The sequence below is a fragment of the Ranitomeya imitator genome, chromosome 7, assembly GCF_032444005.1.
Source record: "Ranitomeya imitator isolate aRanImi1 chromosome 7, aRanImi1.pri, whole genome shotgun sequence".
In the NCBI taxonomy this organism is placed as follows: domain Eukaryota; kingdom Metazoa; phylum Chordata; class Amphibia; order Anura; family Dendrobatidae; genus Ranitomeya; species Ranitomeya imitator.
Window position 1 is genome coordinate 219,684,877 of NC_091288.1, and position 15,964 is coordinate 219,700,840.

The 15,964-nt window shown below is 54.9% G+C and overlaps 1 protein-coding gene across 1 annotated transcript in view; it reads right to left on the reverse strand.

The window, feature by feature from the left end:
• SETD1A (SET domain containing 1A, histone lysine methyltransferase) overlaps positions 1 to 15,964 on the reverse strand; it is a 37,525-nt gene that overhangs the window by 10,005 nt on the left and 11,556 nt on the right. The window contains exons 8-17 of the mRNA XM_069735050.1: positions 9,304 to 10,107; positions 9,058 to 9,225; positions 8,881 to 8,965; positions 8,652 to 8,797; positions 5,930 to 5,978; positions 5,450 to 5,716; positions 2,908 to 4,182; positions 1,466 to 1,635; positions 1,278 to 1,388; positions 1,073 to 1,192 (exon numbers count right to left, since the gene is read on the reverse strand). Coding sequence (XP_069591151.1) covers positions 1,073 to 1,192; positions 1,278 to 1,388; positions 1,466 to 1,635; positions 2,908 to 4,182; positions 5,450 to 5,716; positions 5,930 to 5,978; positions 8,652 to 8,797; positions 8,881 to 8,965; positions 9,058 to 9,225; positions 9,304 to 10,107 — 3,195 coding nt within the window. The remainder of the gene's footprint in view (positions 1 to 1,072; positions 1,193 to 1,277; positions 1,389 to 1,465; positions 1,636 to 2,907; positions 4,183 to 5,449; positions 5,717 to 5,929; positions 5,979 to 8,651; positions 8,798 to 8,880; positions 8,966 to 9,057; positions 9,226 to 9,303; positions 10,108 to 15,964) is intronic.

A 15,964-nucleotide genomic window follows, 5' to 3' on the forward strand; every position in this document is an offset into this window, starting at 1 on the left:
ATACAGATCCCTAATACTACCCCACACCATCAGCCCCGCTGCCTGTGATGATGGGAGTTGTGGTCCTATACAGATCCTTAATACTACCCCACACCATCAGCCCCGCTGCCTGGGATGATGGGAGTTGTGCTCCTACACAGATCCCCAATACTACCCCACACCATCAGCCTCGCTGCCTGGGATGATGGGAGTTGTGGTCCTATACAGATCCCTAATACTACCCCACACCATCAGCCTCGCTGCCTGGGATGATGGGAGTTGTGGTCCTATACAGATCCCTAATACTACCCCACACCATCAGCCCCGCTGCCTGTGATGATGGGAGTTGTGGTCCTATACAGATCCCTAATACTACCCCACACCATCAGCCCCGCTGCCTGGGATTATGGGAGTTGTGGTCCTACACAGATCCCTAATACTACCCCACACCATCAGCCCCGCTGCCTGTGATGATGGGAGTTGTGGTCCTATACAGATCCCTAATACTACCCCACACCATCAGCCCCGCTGCCTGGGATTATGGGAGTTGTGGTCCTACACAGATCCCTAATACTACCTCACACCATCAGCCCCGCTGCCTGGAATGATGGGAGTTGTGGTCTCGCATAGATCCCTAATACTACCCCACACCATCAGCCTCGCCACATGGGATAATGGGAGTTATGGTTCTACATAGATCTCCGATACTACTCCACGTCTTGAGCCTCGCTGCCTGGGATGATGGGAGTTATGATTCTACAAAGGCCATAACTCCCAAAGAAATGTTGTCACTGACAGCAAGCAGAGGCAGTGAAAGTGATCAGGAACTGAAATCCAAAGTCTAGAAATCATATTGCAGCGGGATTCATTCCACAGCGTCTGAGTTCTCAGTACAGAGGATGCGCCGGCCCTTTAATAGGAACGCGGCGTCACATTCCCTCCTGTGTTGGTGACTCTATAGTCAGCCGGGGCGCAGGGAGCAGCGGGCTCGGCTCTGACACTACCACTCCCAGCAGGCACAGAGCCGCCGAGCTGTGAGCTCGGACAGTGAAGGAGCAGCGACACCTGGTGGTCGCTCCCGGTATAACCTCACCTGCCGTATGTTCTGTCCCACGTATTCTATCACCATCTCGTCGGCGGCGATGGGCTCCATAGCGAACAGACCCCACTCGTGAATGCGACTACGGCCGAATCGTAGCTTCTTCTTCCGGAACTGCAAGATGAAGCGAGAATAAGTCCCTGCACACAGACCGGACCAGCTCGGCAGTGCAGCGGCGCCCCCCGGGGGTCCACAATACCTTCAGTTGGTTGAGCTTCAGTAAGTCGCTGTCCAACAAGGAGAAGGAGCCGATGGCGTTGAGGAGACGTCTCTGCTCGGAGCGACGCTCGGACAACACGCGATTAGTGCCCTGGAAGATAATAGAGTAAGGTCAGGCATTGGTGCGGCGGCGCCCCCCGGTGGGAGGAGGTGGGAACAGGCACAGACCTGGGTGTCGCTGTCCAGCTCGCGCACAGACACCGGGATGACGTCTAGATACTTGTCCTTGTCCTTCTTGCTGATGGCGTAGTAGCCCTCGCTCCGGGCGCAGCCGGTCTGGTGTTCGCGCAGTCCGTCCTGACGGTTCCTCCGCCGCTTGGGGTCCGCGATATTGGTGAGTGAGAACAGGTTAAGGAAGAATAGTGACGGAAGAGAACCATCATCATCATCATACACAACCGTCATACAGAACCCAGATAATAAAAAAGTGCAGTGAAACAAAACACGATTTTCCCATCGTTTTTACGTCATTCGCTGTACGGCAAAAACACCCCGCGGACAGCGGCCCCGAAAGAGGACGGCGGCCCCCTAACGAGGACGGCGGCCCCCTAACGAGGACGGCGGCCCCCTAACGAGGACGGCGGCCCCCTAACGAGGACGGCGGCACCACACGAGGACGGCGGCCACCACACGAGGACGGCGGCCCCCACACGAGGACGGCGGCCCCCACACGAGGACGGCGGCACCCACACGAGGACGGCGGCCACCACACGAGGACGGCGGCCACCACACGAGGACGGCGGCCCCCACACGAGGACGGCGGCCCCCACACGAGGACGGCGGCCACCATACGAGGACGGCGGCCCCCACACGAGGACGGCGGCCCCCACACGAGGACGGCGGCACCCACACGAGGACGGCGGCCACCATACGAGGACGGCGGCCCCCACACGAGGACGGCGGCCCCCACACGAGGACGGCGGCACCACACGAGGACGGCGGCCCCCACACGAGGACGGCGGCCCCCACACGAGGACATCTTAATGTTTTTTAATTGGAGAATAAAAATTAAATTGTAAATTTGTAATAAACACTATATATATATTTATTTGTGTTGCCATTTTCTGAGACCGGTCGCGGGAGCTGCGCGACTTCTTGGTCTTTGCGCCCAGGGCCGGCGTCTTTATTGATTCCATTTTCAGGCGATTGCATTGACTGATATAAACCGGTTCCGACGATTCAATTCTCGCCGTTTACCACGTGGGCTTTATCCATTTTAGGTCTCGATGGATCGGACTTTTACTTAATATACAATAAAATCTATCTGGATTTTTGTGCTGGGTAAAGGGGACACACTTATCTTTTCCCCGGGGGGCTTGAACCTGTGATTGTTGGATTACATCTTCTATATTCTGCAGTAAACGGTGAAACTGAAGTTCTCCCACAAAGCTCGGTCACTGGAGGACCAAGATGGCAGCCACGGGGGTCTTTCTGTGGACCCCTGCTGGAGGCTCAGCTACAGAGCCCTAACCTACAGTCTGGAGAACCCCGACACCATGGAGGGGTGGCTGTCTGACCCTGTAAGACCCCTCGGGATATGACTTTCTCCCTCCGCCAGCCACAAGCCGCAGCGGTCGCCCCCCGTCGTGAGACCCTGATGTGGAGGATATTGGTGTGGGGCACCCAGTGGGTGTCGTTCAGCCAGTCTGTGCTGTGGTCCTCCTGCAGGAGCCTCTCGTACGTGTCTCTTAGGAAGACCAAGTCCTCGGTGTCCAGCCCGCTATTCCAGATGTCGTAGAGGATGGTCATCTGCTCGAACTCGCTGCGGATCTCGTACTTCGGCGGAGACCGGAGCGGAGCAGAACGCCGGTTCCTGTGCGACCTCAGCTCCCGTGTGCACACCCAAAAGTCTTCTTCCTCATCGTCCTCATCCTCCTCCTCCGTCGTGATTTCTCCCGGCTCTGTCACCTCCTTCACTTCTTGTTGTCTCCGTTTCTTACTCTTCGACTCCTCGCGGGCGGATTTCTCCCCAATTTTCCTTGGAGATGTCAAGTGTAAGTCCCCGACATCACAGATGCCGTCACCACCCTCCAGGCCGAGCAGCAGACCCCCGCCCACGCACACCACTTCCTCCGGGGCCTCCAGCACGGGCTGTCTGAGGTCCACGTGGAGCATCTCGCTGGGCTTCTCCAAGTCTACAGATGTCGCCCGATGCCTCTTGGACGGCTGCTTCAATGCGGCAGGGTTAGAGGCGTAGCTGTGCTCCAGTAAGATCTGCCGCACCGGGGCGAAGAGAAGGTCCTCGGCAGGGTCCGGCCTCTCCGGCTCGTGCACTGGCGGTGGTGCTGGAATGGATAGTGCCTTCACCTCCTCCACGTGGTCATGGTCCTCCTCCATGTATTCTTCTCCCTCCTCCTGCAGAGCGTCCACGTGTCCAGAGCGCGGTGGATACGACTTCACTAGACACGCGTGGTCCCATGGGAGGTTTAGGACCGTCACCTGCTCCGGAGGCCTCTGCTCCGGCGGCTCTTTGGCAGGAGGTGGTGGTGGCATCACCAGCTCTGGTTTAGGGACCTGGAGACTCTGTGTCGACAACGCAGATGGAGAAAGAGTCCTGGGGGACGGGAGAGGAGGCTCCAACACTAAAGGAGGAGGAGGAGGAGGAGAGGGGATCGCCTCTGGCTCCTGATGAAGGACTTGTGAGATTTCAGGAATCATTTTCTCTGGGACCAGGTGATTGGGGGGTTTACTCTCCGCAGGTTCAGGCTCATCTTCTGGCGCGAGGAGGAAGGTGACAGTCTTGCGTCTCTTCTTGGGAGGAGGAAGGAGCGGCAGCGGAGGAGATGAAGGGGTGCATGGCTTTGGGGGTGTTACAGGAGGCGGAGGAGGGAGCGGTGACACTTCTGTACTGGGCTCCTCCTTAATTTCCAGATTGAGAGACTTATCTGAAGATGGATGAGGAAAGAAAGAAAAGATTATAAATTCAAAAACAGAGACGGATACGGAGTTACATCCTGTATTATACTCCAGAGCTGCACTCACTATTCTGCTGGTGCAGTCACTGTGTACATACATTACATTACTGATCCTGAGTTACATCCTGTATTATACTCCAGAGCTGCACTCATTATTCTGCTGGTGCAGTCACTGTGTACATACATTACATTACTGATCCTGAGTTACATCCTGTATTATACTCCAGAGCTGCACTCATTATTCTGCTGGTGCAGTCACTGTGTACATACGTCACATTACTGATCCTGAGTTACCTCCTGTATTATACTCCAGAGCTGCACTCATTATTCTGCTGGTGCAGTCACTGTGTACATACATTACATTACTGATCCTGAGTTACCTCCTGTATTATACTCCAGAGCTGCACTCACTATTCTGCTGGTGCAGTCACTGTGTACATACATTACATTACTGATCCTGAGTTACATTCTGTATTATACCCCAGAGCTGCACTCACTATTCTGCTCGTGCAGTCACTGTGTACATACATTACATTACTGATCCTGAGTTACATCCTGTATTATACTCCAGAGCTGCACTCACTATTCTGCTGGTGCAGTCACTGTGTACATACATTACATTACTGATCCTGAGTTACATCCTGTATTATACCCCAGAGCTGCACTCACTATTCTGCTGGTGCAGTCACTGTGTACATACATTACTGATCCTGAGTTACCTCCTGTATTATACCCCAGAGCTGCACTCACTATTCTGCTGGTGCAGTCACTGTGTACATACATTACATTACTGATCCTGAGTTACATCCTGTATTATACCCCAGAGCTGCACTCACTATTCTGCTGGTGTAATCACTGTGTACATACATTACATTACTGATCCTGAGTTACATCCTGTATTATACCCCAGAGCTGCACTCACTATTCTGCTGGTGCAGTCACTGTGTACATACATTACATTACTGATCCTGAGTTACCTCCTGTATTATACCCCAGAGCTGCACTCACTATTCTGCTGGTGCAGTCACTGTGTACATACATTACATTACTGATCCTGAGTTACATCCTGTATTATACCCCAGAGCTGCACTCACTATTCTGCTGGTGCAGTCACTGTGTACATACATTACATTACTGATCCTGAGTTACCTCCTTCATTATACTCCAGAGCTGCACTCACTATTCTGCTCCATGTATCACGGTTGTGGACCCCCCGATGTGCGGAGTGAGGACTTACTCAGTGTCAGATCGTTTTCTGTGAGGGGCTTCAGTGGTGGGGGGCTGGGTGGTCTCAGAGGTTCAGTAACTGTCGGTGTTACAGGGGCGTCCTCCTGGTCTTCCTCATCGTCAGAGGACGCAGGCGATGATGAGGATGAGGAGGAGGATGATGATGAGGACGATGAAGAGGAGGAAGACGAGGACGAGGTGCTGCTGTCAGATTCGCTGGAGCTATCACTGTCGTCGGACACGATCTTGTTGGACAGTTTGGCGAGCGGCGTCTCATCTGGAGAAAAAGACAACGGTAAAGACACGAGGCCGGACACCTACAACACCTGCACACCGGGACTGCTGAATCCAGCCTCGTTATTACAGCACCGTCCCTTTAAGTGAGAGCCCTTTATTATGTCCGCTTCTTTTCTGGGCTCCTTGTTATCCCGAAACACATAACCACCCCGTACATGTGTTCCCTCCGGGCGAGCGCCCTGTGAGTCCTCACCATCGGAGTCTTCATCTTTACTACTGAAGTCATCGTCATCATCCTCGTCCTGCAGAAAAAACACAATAAGGCTCAGGTCCTGCAGCGGCCGCACCATGACCGCGAGGCAAACCGCGCAGGACCGGCTCTGCTACCTCACGTGAGCGAGCACACATTGCCCACCTCCCCCTCTCTGTCCTCCTCCTCCTGCCCACCCCTCTCTGTCCTCCTCCTCCTGCACACCCCTCTCTGTCCTCCTCTTCCTGCACCCCCCTCTCTGTCCTCCTCCTCCTCCTGCACACCCCTCTCTGTCCTCCTCCTCCTCCTGCACACCCCTCTCTGTCCTCCTCCTCCTGCACACCCCTCTCTGTCCTCCTCCTCCTGCCCACCCCTCTCTGTCCTCCTCCTCCTGCACACCCCTCTGTCCTCCTCCTCCTGCCCACCCCTCTCGGTCCTCCTCCTCCTGCCCACCCCTCTCTGTCCTCCTCCTCCTGCCCACCCCTCTCTGTCCTCCTCCTCCTGCACACCCCTCTGTCCTCCTCCTCCTGCACCCCCCTCTCTGTCCTCCTCCTCCTGCACCCCCCTCTGTCCTCCTCCTCCTGCACCCCCCTCTGTGTCCTCCTCCTCCTCCTGCACACCCCTCTCTGTCCTCCTCCTCCTCCTGCACACCCCTCTGTCCTCCTCCTCCTCCTGCACACCCCTCTGTCCTCCTCCTCCTCCTCCTGCACACCCCTCTGTCCTCCTCCTCCTGCACACCCCTCTTTGTCCTCCTCCTGCACACCCCTCTCTGTCCTCCTCCTCCTGCCCACCCCTCTCTGTCCTCCTCCTCCTGCACACCCCTCTCTGTTCTCCTCCTCCTGCACACCCCTCTGTCCTCCTCTTCCTGCACCCCCCTCTCTGTCCTCCTCCTCCTGCACCCCCCTCTGTCCTCCTCTTCCTGCACCCCCCTCTCTGTCCTCCTCCTCCTCCTGCACACCCCTCTCTGTCCTCCTCCTCCTCCTGCACACCCCTCTCTGTCCTCCTCCTGCACACCCCTCTGTCCTCCTCCTGCACACCCCTCTCTGTCCTCCTCCTCCTGCCCACCCCTCTCTGTCCTCCTCCTCCTGCACACCCCTCTGTCCTCCTCTTCCTGCACCCCCCTCTGTCCTCCTCCTCCTGCACCCCCCTCTGTCCTCCTCTTCCTGCACCCCCCTCTCTGTCCTCCTCCTCCTCCTGCACACCCCTCTCTGTCCTCCTCCTCCTCCTGCACACCCCTCTGTCCTCCTCCTCCTCCTCCTGCACACCCCTCTGTCCTCCTCCTCCTGCACACCCCTCTTTGTCCTCCTCCTGCACACCCCTCTCTGTCCTCCTCCTCCTGCCCACCCCTCTCTGTCCTCCTCCTCCTGCACACCCCTCTCTGTTCTCCTCCTCCTGCACACCCCTCTGTCCTCCTCTTCCTGCACCCCCCTCTCTGTCCTCCTCCTCCTGCACCCCCCTCTGTCCTCCTCTTCCTGCACCCCCCTCTCTGTCCTCCTCCTCCTCCTGCACACCCCTCTCTGTCCTCCTCCTCCTCCTGCACACCCCTCTCTGTCCTCCTCCTGCACACCCCTCTGTCCTCCTCCTGCACACCCCTCTCTGTCCTCCTCCTCCTGCCCACCCCTCTCTGTCCTCCTCCTCCTGCCCACCCCTCTCTGTCCTCCTCCTCCTGCACACCCCTCTGTCCTCCTCTTCCTGCACCCCCCTCTGTCCTCCTCCTCCTGCACCCCCCTCTGTCCTCCTCTTCCTGCACCCCCCTCTCTGTCCTCCTCCTCCTCCTGCACACCCCTCTCTGTCCTCCTCCTCCTCCTGCACACCCCTCTGTCCTCCTCCTCCTCCTGCACACCCCTCTCTGTCCTCCTCCTCCTCCTGCACACCCCTCTGTCCTCCTCCTCCTGCACACCCCTCTGTCCTCCTCCTCCTGCACACCCCTCTTTGTCCTCCTCCTCCTCCTGCACACCCCTCTCTGTCCTCCTCCTCCTCCTGCACACCCCTCTCTGTCCTCCTCCTCCTCCTGCACACCCCTCTCTGTCCTCCTCCTGCACACCCCTCTCTGTCCTCCTCCTGCACACCCCTCTCTGTCCTCCTCCTGCACACCCCTCTCTGTCCTCCTCCTGCACACCCCTCTCTGTCCTCCTCCTGCACACCCCTCTCTGTCCTCCTCCTGCACACCCCTCTCTGTCCTCCTCCTGCACACCCCTCTCTGTCCTCCTCCTGCACACCCCTCTCTGTCCTCCTCCTGCACACCCCTCTCTGTCCTCCTCCTGCACACCCCTCTCTGTCCTCCTCCTGCACACCCCTCTCTGTCCTCCTCCTGCTGCCCACCCCTCTCTGTCCTCCTCCTGCTGCCCACCCCTCTCTGTCCTCCTCCTGCTGCCCACCCCTCTCTGTCCTCCTCCTGCTGCCCACCCCTCTCTGTCCTCCTCCTCCTGCCCACCCCTCTCTGTCCTCCTCCTCCTGCACATCCCTCTCGGTCATCCTCCTGCCCACTCCTTAGTCCTCCTCCTGCATCCTCATCTCGGTCCTCCTCCTGCACACTCCTCTCTGTCGTCCTCCTCCTGCACACCCCTCTCTGTCCTCCTCCTCCTGCACACCCCTCTCGGTCCTCCTCCTGCACACTCCTCTCTGTCCTCCGCCTCCTGCATACCCCTCTCTGTCCTCCTCCTCCTGCACACTCCTTTGTCCTCCTCCTGCACACCCCTTTCCATCCCCTCTTTACAGATCTCACCTTCTCGGATGCAGACTCCTCAGATGCCTCCTCTCCTTCGCTGTCTAGGGGGAAGTTGACCCTGCGCTTGTGCTTCATCCTATCCGCCTCCTGCTGCGACATCTTTGCTCCTGCACGTGTTTCCGACGTTGTCCCTTTCTCTCGATCTAGGAGGTGAAGCACTTGGGGTAATGAAGATGCAAGACTCCGTCGCAAGGTGCGAGCGCCCCCTCTGGTCCCAGACACCTACCGTCGTCCTCCTCCTCTGCAGGAGTGGAGGGTCGCGGCCTCTTCTGCTCGCCATCTTCACTCTCAGAGTGCTGCTTCCTCTTCACCTGCGCGGGTGGGTGAATAAAGTAAGGAGACAAGATCCAGAAGGGCCAAGTGACCCCCAAAACAAATGGAAGGCAGGAGAGCCAAGACTCACCTTGAAGGAAGGAAGCCGCAGAGCCTCCCGGAGACCAGAACCAAAACCGAAACCTTCGGCACCTCCGCTCTTGGCCCAGTCCACAAGTGACAGAAGCCCAGGCTCCTTGGGTCGGCTCTTCTCCTTGTCTTCTTCACGAGGAGCTGGTTTGGGCACATTTTGGAAAGGCTGCAGACAGAAAATGGATTGGTGACCAGGATGCAGGTGTCTCACTTGATTGTGCCGGTATCCTCAGCCATCACTTACCTTCGCCTTCTCCTCCTTGCAATCCCACCATTCGTCGAAGGCTCGGAAGGCCACATTCTCCACCATCTTCCTGTTCAGATCTCTCTGCATTGTGCTCTTCATCTCCTGGATCAGAGAGGACAGCACACTCACGACGGTAGCCGCATGGGGGTCCACTTCTTGCGCCCAGCCCATGGGCCGAGGCTCCTGGCCCAGAGTTCTATTTGTCCTGGTGGTGAGGTCCCTTAGTGGTAACAAGGGTTGGGGGTCTTGGGACGGGAAGTGGGGATATGCCCCACCAAACACCGGCTCGGTCATGAGCGGCAGCAGCTGTCGATGTCTGTGGGCCAGCAGGTGAGGGAGCAATGGTGGAGGGTAGGGCTCATCAAACAACTGCCCCTTATCCTGCCTGCACTGCTGTAGGCGGCTGAGCATCTGCGTCTGCATCTGGAAAGACATGGACATGCCACCCCATTGGTTGCCCAGCCTGTTCACTAGTTCCATGGAGTTTACAAAGTCATAAATATGGGGAGCGGGCACTGCTGAGGAGGAGGCAGGGTCAAGAGGAGGCGGGGAGGCTGGTCGCCCCCCAAGTTCTCCAATCCGACCTCTGACAGCTGTGGGGGCCATGAGTGGATAAGCATTAGGGGCTTGATGGTGGGGGAGAGGGGGCATCGACAGAAGAGTTGTCTGGATAGTCTGAGCTGGGTAAGTGCCCACAGGACCTGTGAGGTGGGGCACCATTTGATAAGGTGGGCCGGGAACTCCAGGAATCTCGATGGCAATTTCTTCATCTGAAATTTCCATGTCCTCTCCAGACGACAGCTGAGGAGACAGAAGAAAGCCATTAATAGACAGAACCTCCGAGAACTACCAAAATCTATGCAAGTAGAAAGCAAGGAAAATCCCAATCTCATAGATGTTATAAAAATATCTGCTTTATTGAGGTCATAAAAAAATTATAGGACAACTCGTTTCGACTCCTACAACCTGGAGTCTTCATCAGGTCAATAAAAAATAAATAATATCCGAGAACTACCAAAATCTATGCAAGACAAGAGGCAACATGAGGTGGGATGCGCATATGTAACCAGACTAGCGTCAACACGAGACGGGACGCACAGATGAGTACCAACAGAAGACGGGACGCACAGATGAGTACCAACAGAAGACGGGACGCACAGATGAGTACCAACAGAAGACGGGACGCACAGATGAGTACCAACAGAAGACGGGACGCACAGATGAGTACCAACAGAAGACGGGACGCACAGATGAGTACCAACAGAAGACGGGACGCACAGACGTAACCAGATGAGCGCCAACACAAGGCGGGACGCACAGATGAGTACCAACACAAGACGGGAAGCACAGACGTAACCAGATGAGCGCCAACACAAGGCGGGACGCACAGATGAGTACCAACAGAAGACGGGACGCACAGACGTAACCAGATGAGCGCCAACACAAGGCGGGACGCACAGATGAGTACCAACACAAGACGGGAAGCACAGACGTAACCAGATGAGCGCCAACACAAGGCGGGACGCACAGATGAGTACCAACACAAGACGGGACGCACAGATGAGTACCAACACAAGACGGGACGCACAGACGTAACCAGATGAGCGCCAACACAAGGCAGGACGCACAGATGAGTGCCAACACAAGGCGGGACGCACAGACGTAACCAGATGAGCGCCAACACAAGGCAGGACGCACAGATGAGTACCAACACAAGGCGGGACGCACAGACGTAACCAGATGAGCGCAATACAAGACGGGACGCACAGATGAGTACCAACACAAGACGGGAAGCACAGACGTAAGCAGATGAGCGCAACACAAGGCGGGACGCACAGATGAGTACCAACAAAAGACGGGAAGCACAGACGTAACCAGATGAGCGCAATACAAGACGGGACGCACAGACATAACCAGATGAGGGCAACACAGATGAGTACCAACACAAAGCGGGACGCACAGACGCAACCAGACGAATGTCAATATGAGGCGGGACGCACAAACGAGTGCCAACACAAGGAAGGACACACAGATGTAACCAGAGAAGTGCCAACAAGAAGCGGGACTCACAGACGTAACCAGAGGAGCGCCAACACAAGGTGGGAAGTACAGATGAGCACCAACACGAAGCGGAGCACCAACACGAAGCGGAGCGCCAACACGAGGTGGAACATGCAGATGTAACCCAATGATATCCAACACGAGAAAACAAGCACAGACGCAACCAGACAAGAGTCAACACAAGCCGGGATGCACAGACGAGTGTCAACACGAAGCCTGACACAGACGTAGCCAGACGAGCGACATCAAGAGGTGGGACACACAAACCAGCGCCCACACAAAGCAGGACGCACAGACGTAATCAGAAGAGCGCCAACATGAGGTGGGACGCACAGACGTAACCAGGCGACCGCAAACATGAGGCGGGATGCACAGACGTAACCAGGCGACCGCAAACATGAGGCGGGACGCACAGACGTAACCAGGCGACCGCAAACATGAGGCGGGACGCACAGATGTAACCAGAGGACCGCAAACATGAGGCGGGACGCACAGACGTAACCAGGCGACCGCAAACATGAGGCGGGACGCACAGATGTAACCAGACGAGTGCCAACACGAGGTGGGACGCACAGACGTAACCAGACGACCGCAAACATGAGGCGGGACGCACAGATGTAACCAGACGAGTGCCAACACGAGGTGGGACGCACAGACGTAACCAGACGACCGCAAACATGAGGCGGGACGCACAGATATAACCAGACAAGTGCCAACATGAGGCAGGACGCACAGACGTAGCCAGACGAGCGACATCAAGAGGTGGGACACACAAACCAGTGCCCACACAAAGCAGGACGCACAGACGTAATCAGAAGAGTGCCAATATGAGGCAAGACGCACAGACGTAACCAGAAGAGCGGCAACATGAGGTGGGACGCACAGACGTAGCCAGACGAGCGACATCAAGAGGTGGGACACACAAACCAGTGCCCACACAAAGCAGGACGCACAGACGTAATCAGAAGAGTGCCAATATGAGGCAAGACGCACAGACGTAACCAGAAGAGCGGCAACATGAGGTGGGACGCACAGACGTAGCCAGACGAGCGCCAACATGAGGCGGGACGCACAGACGTAACCAGGCGACCGCAAACATTGAGGCGGGATGCACAGACGTAACCAGGCGACCGCAAACAAGAGGCGGGACGCACAGACGTAACCAGGCGACCGCAAACATTAGGCGGGACGCACAGACGAAACCAGGCGACCGCCAACATGAGGCGGGACGCACAGACGTAACCAGGCGACCGCAAACATGAGGCGGGATGCACAGACGTAACCAGACGAGTGCCAACATGAGGCGGGACGCACAGATGTAACCAGACGAGTGCCAACATGAGGCGGGACGCACAGACGTAACCAGACGAGTGCCAACATGAGGCGGGACGCACAGATGTAACCAGACGAGTGCCAACATGAGGCGGGACGCACAGATGTAACCAGACGACCGCAAACATGAGGCGGGACGCACAGACGTAACCAGACGACCGCAAACATGAGGCGGGACGCACAGACGTAACCAGACGAGTGCCAACATGAGGCGGGACGCACAGATGTAACCAGACGAGTGCCAACATGAGGTGGGATGCACAGTTGTAACCAGACGACCGCAAACATGAGGCGGGACGCACAGACGTAACCAGACGACCGCAAACATGAGGCGGGGCACAAAGATGTAACCAGACGACCGCAAACATGAGGCGGGGCACAAAGATGTAACCAGACGAGTGCCAACATGAGGCGGGACGCACAGATGTAACCAGACGAGTGCCAACATGAGGCGGGACGCACAGACGTAACCAGACGAGTGCCAACATGAGGCGGGACGCACAGACGTAACCAGACGACCGCAAACATGAGGCGGGACGCACAGATGTAACCAGACGAGTGCCAACATGAGGCGGGACGCACAGACGTAACCAGACGACCACTTTGGATGTGGCTGCACTCACCATTTTTTTGGATGTGGCTGGAGTAGAAGAGATGTTAGAGCTTGGGGTATAAGAGTGTGTCACCTTTTCTGATGTATGCGTGGTTTCTACTGGGGCCAGTGGGGTCTGGAGCGGCCGCACACTGGCCATGGGTTTCCAGGTACACCTCACATGAGCACCAGGACTGCCCCGCTCATATTATACCCGGTCCCCACAATATTCACTGTGACGATGCCGCAACGCTTAGTGGACCGACACGCACGCAGACGTTTGTGTCGAGTTTCCAGCAAGTCGTCTTCTACTCCAGTCACATCCAGAGCTGCATTCACATACAGAGGTGATGGCCAGAAGTTCCAGTGTTTATTCCTTCGGTGTCCTCCAGTGAAAGCCATAAACTTTGTCAGCAGACTTGCAATCAATGGTCTCCTCTCTAGTTACACCCCAATCTCTCCTGCACCCTGTGAAGGGGCGCAGGGTCAGAGTGCACAGCCGGAGAAGGGAACAGAGAGACTTGTACACAAGTCTGATTGCAGAATGATACCCCTGTACAACGCCGAGACTAAAGGAGACGGACGCCTCTGGGAGAGTTTCTTCTTTTTCCTCTCACACATGCATTTTTGGCTAAAAGTCATTTTCACAATAGGGTTTCAATATATATTTCGTATAATTTCTCTCCTCCATCCATCCTCTATGTATCACTGTACATAGTGTGCAGAATAGGTTAACGGCGAATCCATCAACAAGCTCATTTTCTGGGATCTAATGCTCATTTTGTCACCATCCTCTATGCATCACCGTACATAGACAGGGAAATGAGTTACCTCCCAGTGCTCCATCGGGAGCTCACTGTTTGGTACTTCTTATGTCCTTCCTCTCATTCCATGTTTTTGTCCGATTTATTAAGTTGATTCCTCAATAGGTCTCAATCAGCTTTGAAAATGGTCCAGGAGAAGAGAGATCAGTGTTACAGCCCTGAGGAGAAGCTCATTCTGATATGTACAGAGATACACAGAGGATGTGGAATAGAGACCAGTGTAACAGCCCTGAGGAGGAGCTCATTCTGATATGTACAGCGATACAAATAGAGAGACCAGTGTTACAGGCCTGAGAAGCTCATTCTGATATGTACAGAGATGCACAGAGGATGTGGAATAGAGAGACCAGTGTTATAGCCCTAAGGAGCTTATTCTGATATGTACAGAAATACACAGAGGCGGTAGAATAGAGATCAGCATTAAAATCCTGAGGAGTTCATTCTGATATGTACAGAGATACACAGAGGATGTAGAAGAGAGCAGTGATACAGACCAGAGAATAACCTCCCTGATGGATCACTGGTAACACATTATGCAATCTGCCATGTACTATGATACATAGAGGATGCAGAAGATGGTTTGGGAAAAGGGAGATAACTGACAGCCCTGAGACACTCAGCCTGCAGTCTATGTACAGTGATAGAGGATGCAGAAAATGGTTCAGAAACGCCATTAGAGATGCAGACCTGAGGACGAGCTCATTCTATTACATACTGTGATACATAGAGGATGTAGAAAACAAAAGCTGAAACATTTCTAATTAAACCCAATTACGAACATGAACTTCAGCCAAGAAAAAAAAAATACATGCATGTAAGAAACAAAAAAGCTTCTGATGAGATCCATATTCTTTAAAGGGATTGTCCAAAAGTATGAAAACTTCACTACTGCCCTTATAAGATAAAAATCAAGCACTTACTAATGAAGCTGTGCACATTTCTGCCAATTTAATAGGTGGATAGGCCCCTGATTAAGGTTCAGACCCTTTGGGCTGATGATTGGAGACGACTATTCTACTACATTGCCGAAACGGAGACGTAACGTGATCTCGGTCGTTTACGGACGGCTGTGAGGTGCCATCACAGAGGGAGGACAGGCTGCACGGCAGTCGGACTAACACGTCCAGGGCTGTTGCGGCTTCACGTGACGATTCCCTGCTTTCCGAAAACTTCCGAGATCAAGTGATCGCTCCTACGTCCTGGTGACCGTAGGTTACCGGCTTATGAAAAGTGATTAGTAAATGCTTGATGTTCTATTATAAAAGGCAGCGGGAAGGTAGTTTTCTGCCTCCAGATAACCCCTTTAAGGCTTCAGAGTTAACACCATGTACGGGCATTGATGGCGGCGGTGGCTTTCTTCAGGACGCGACACATTTCAGGCAGACATATTTAATCTACACATAAATAAGGACAAAAACAATGGCCGATCACCGCGGCGGACGAAGCAGAGGAGGAACAGCAAAAAAAAAAAAAAAAAAAAAAGAGAATCACAAGTCTGTGCTGTAGAAACAAAACAAAAAAAAACAAAAAAGTCCTGTCAGCTGAAGGCGTCGCGGCCACTTGGTCCTCTGGAGTCCCTGCTGCGGATTGGTTAGTATGTGCGATCCCTGAAGCCGTCCGTGTACGTGAGGGCGCGACGGCCGCGAGAGAACAAGAGGCCGGGGCGGCACTTTGGTGAGACAGCAAAATAAGCAGGGTGTTACACAGCGGCACACATGACACCAGAGAGCAATCGCACAGCACAGCTTTTCATTATATTCTAAGCTCTGGATGCCACCTGCAGTATAAAGAATGGAGGGCTTTATGATTGTTGTAACGGCTTTGCAGCCATAACAATGAGAATGAACCC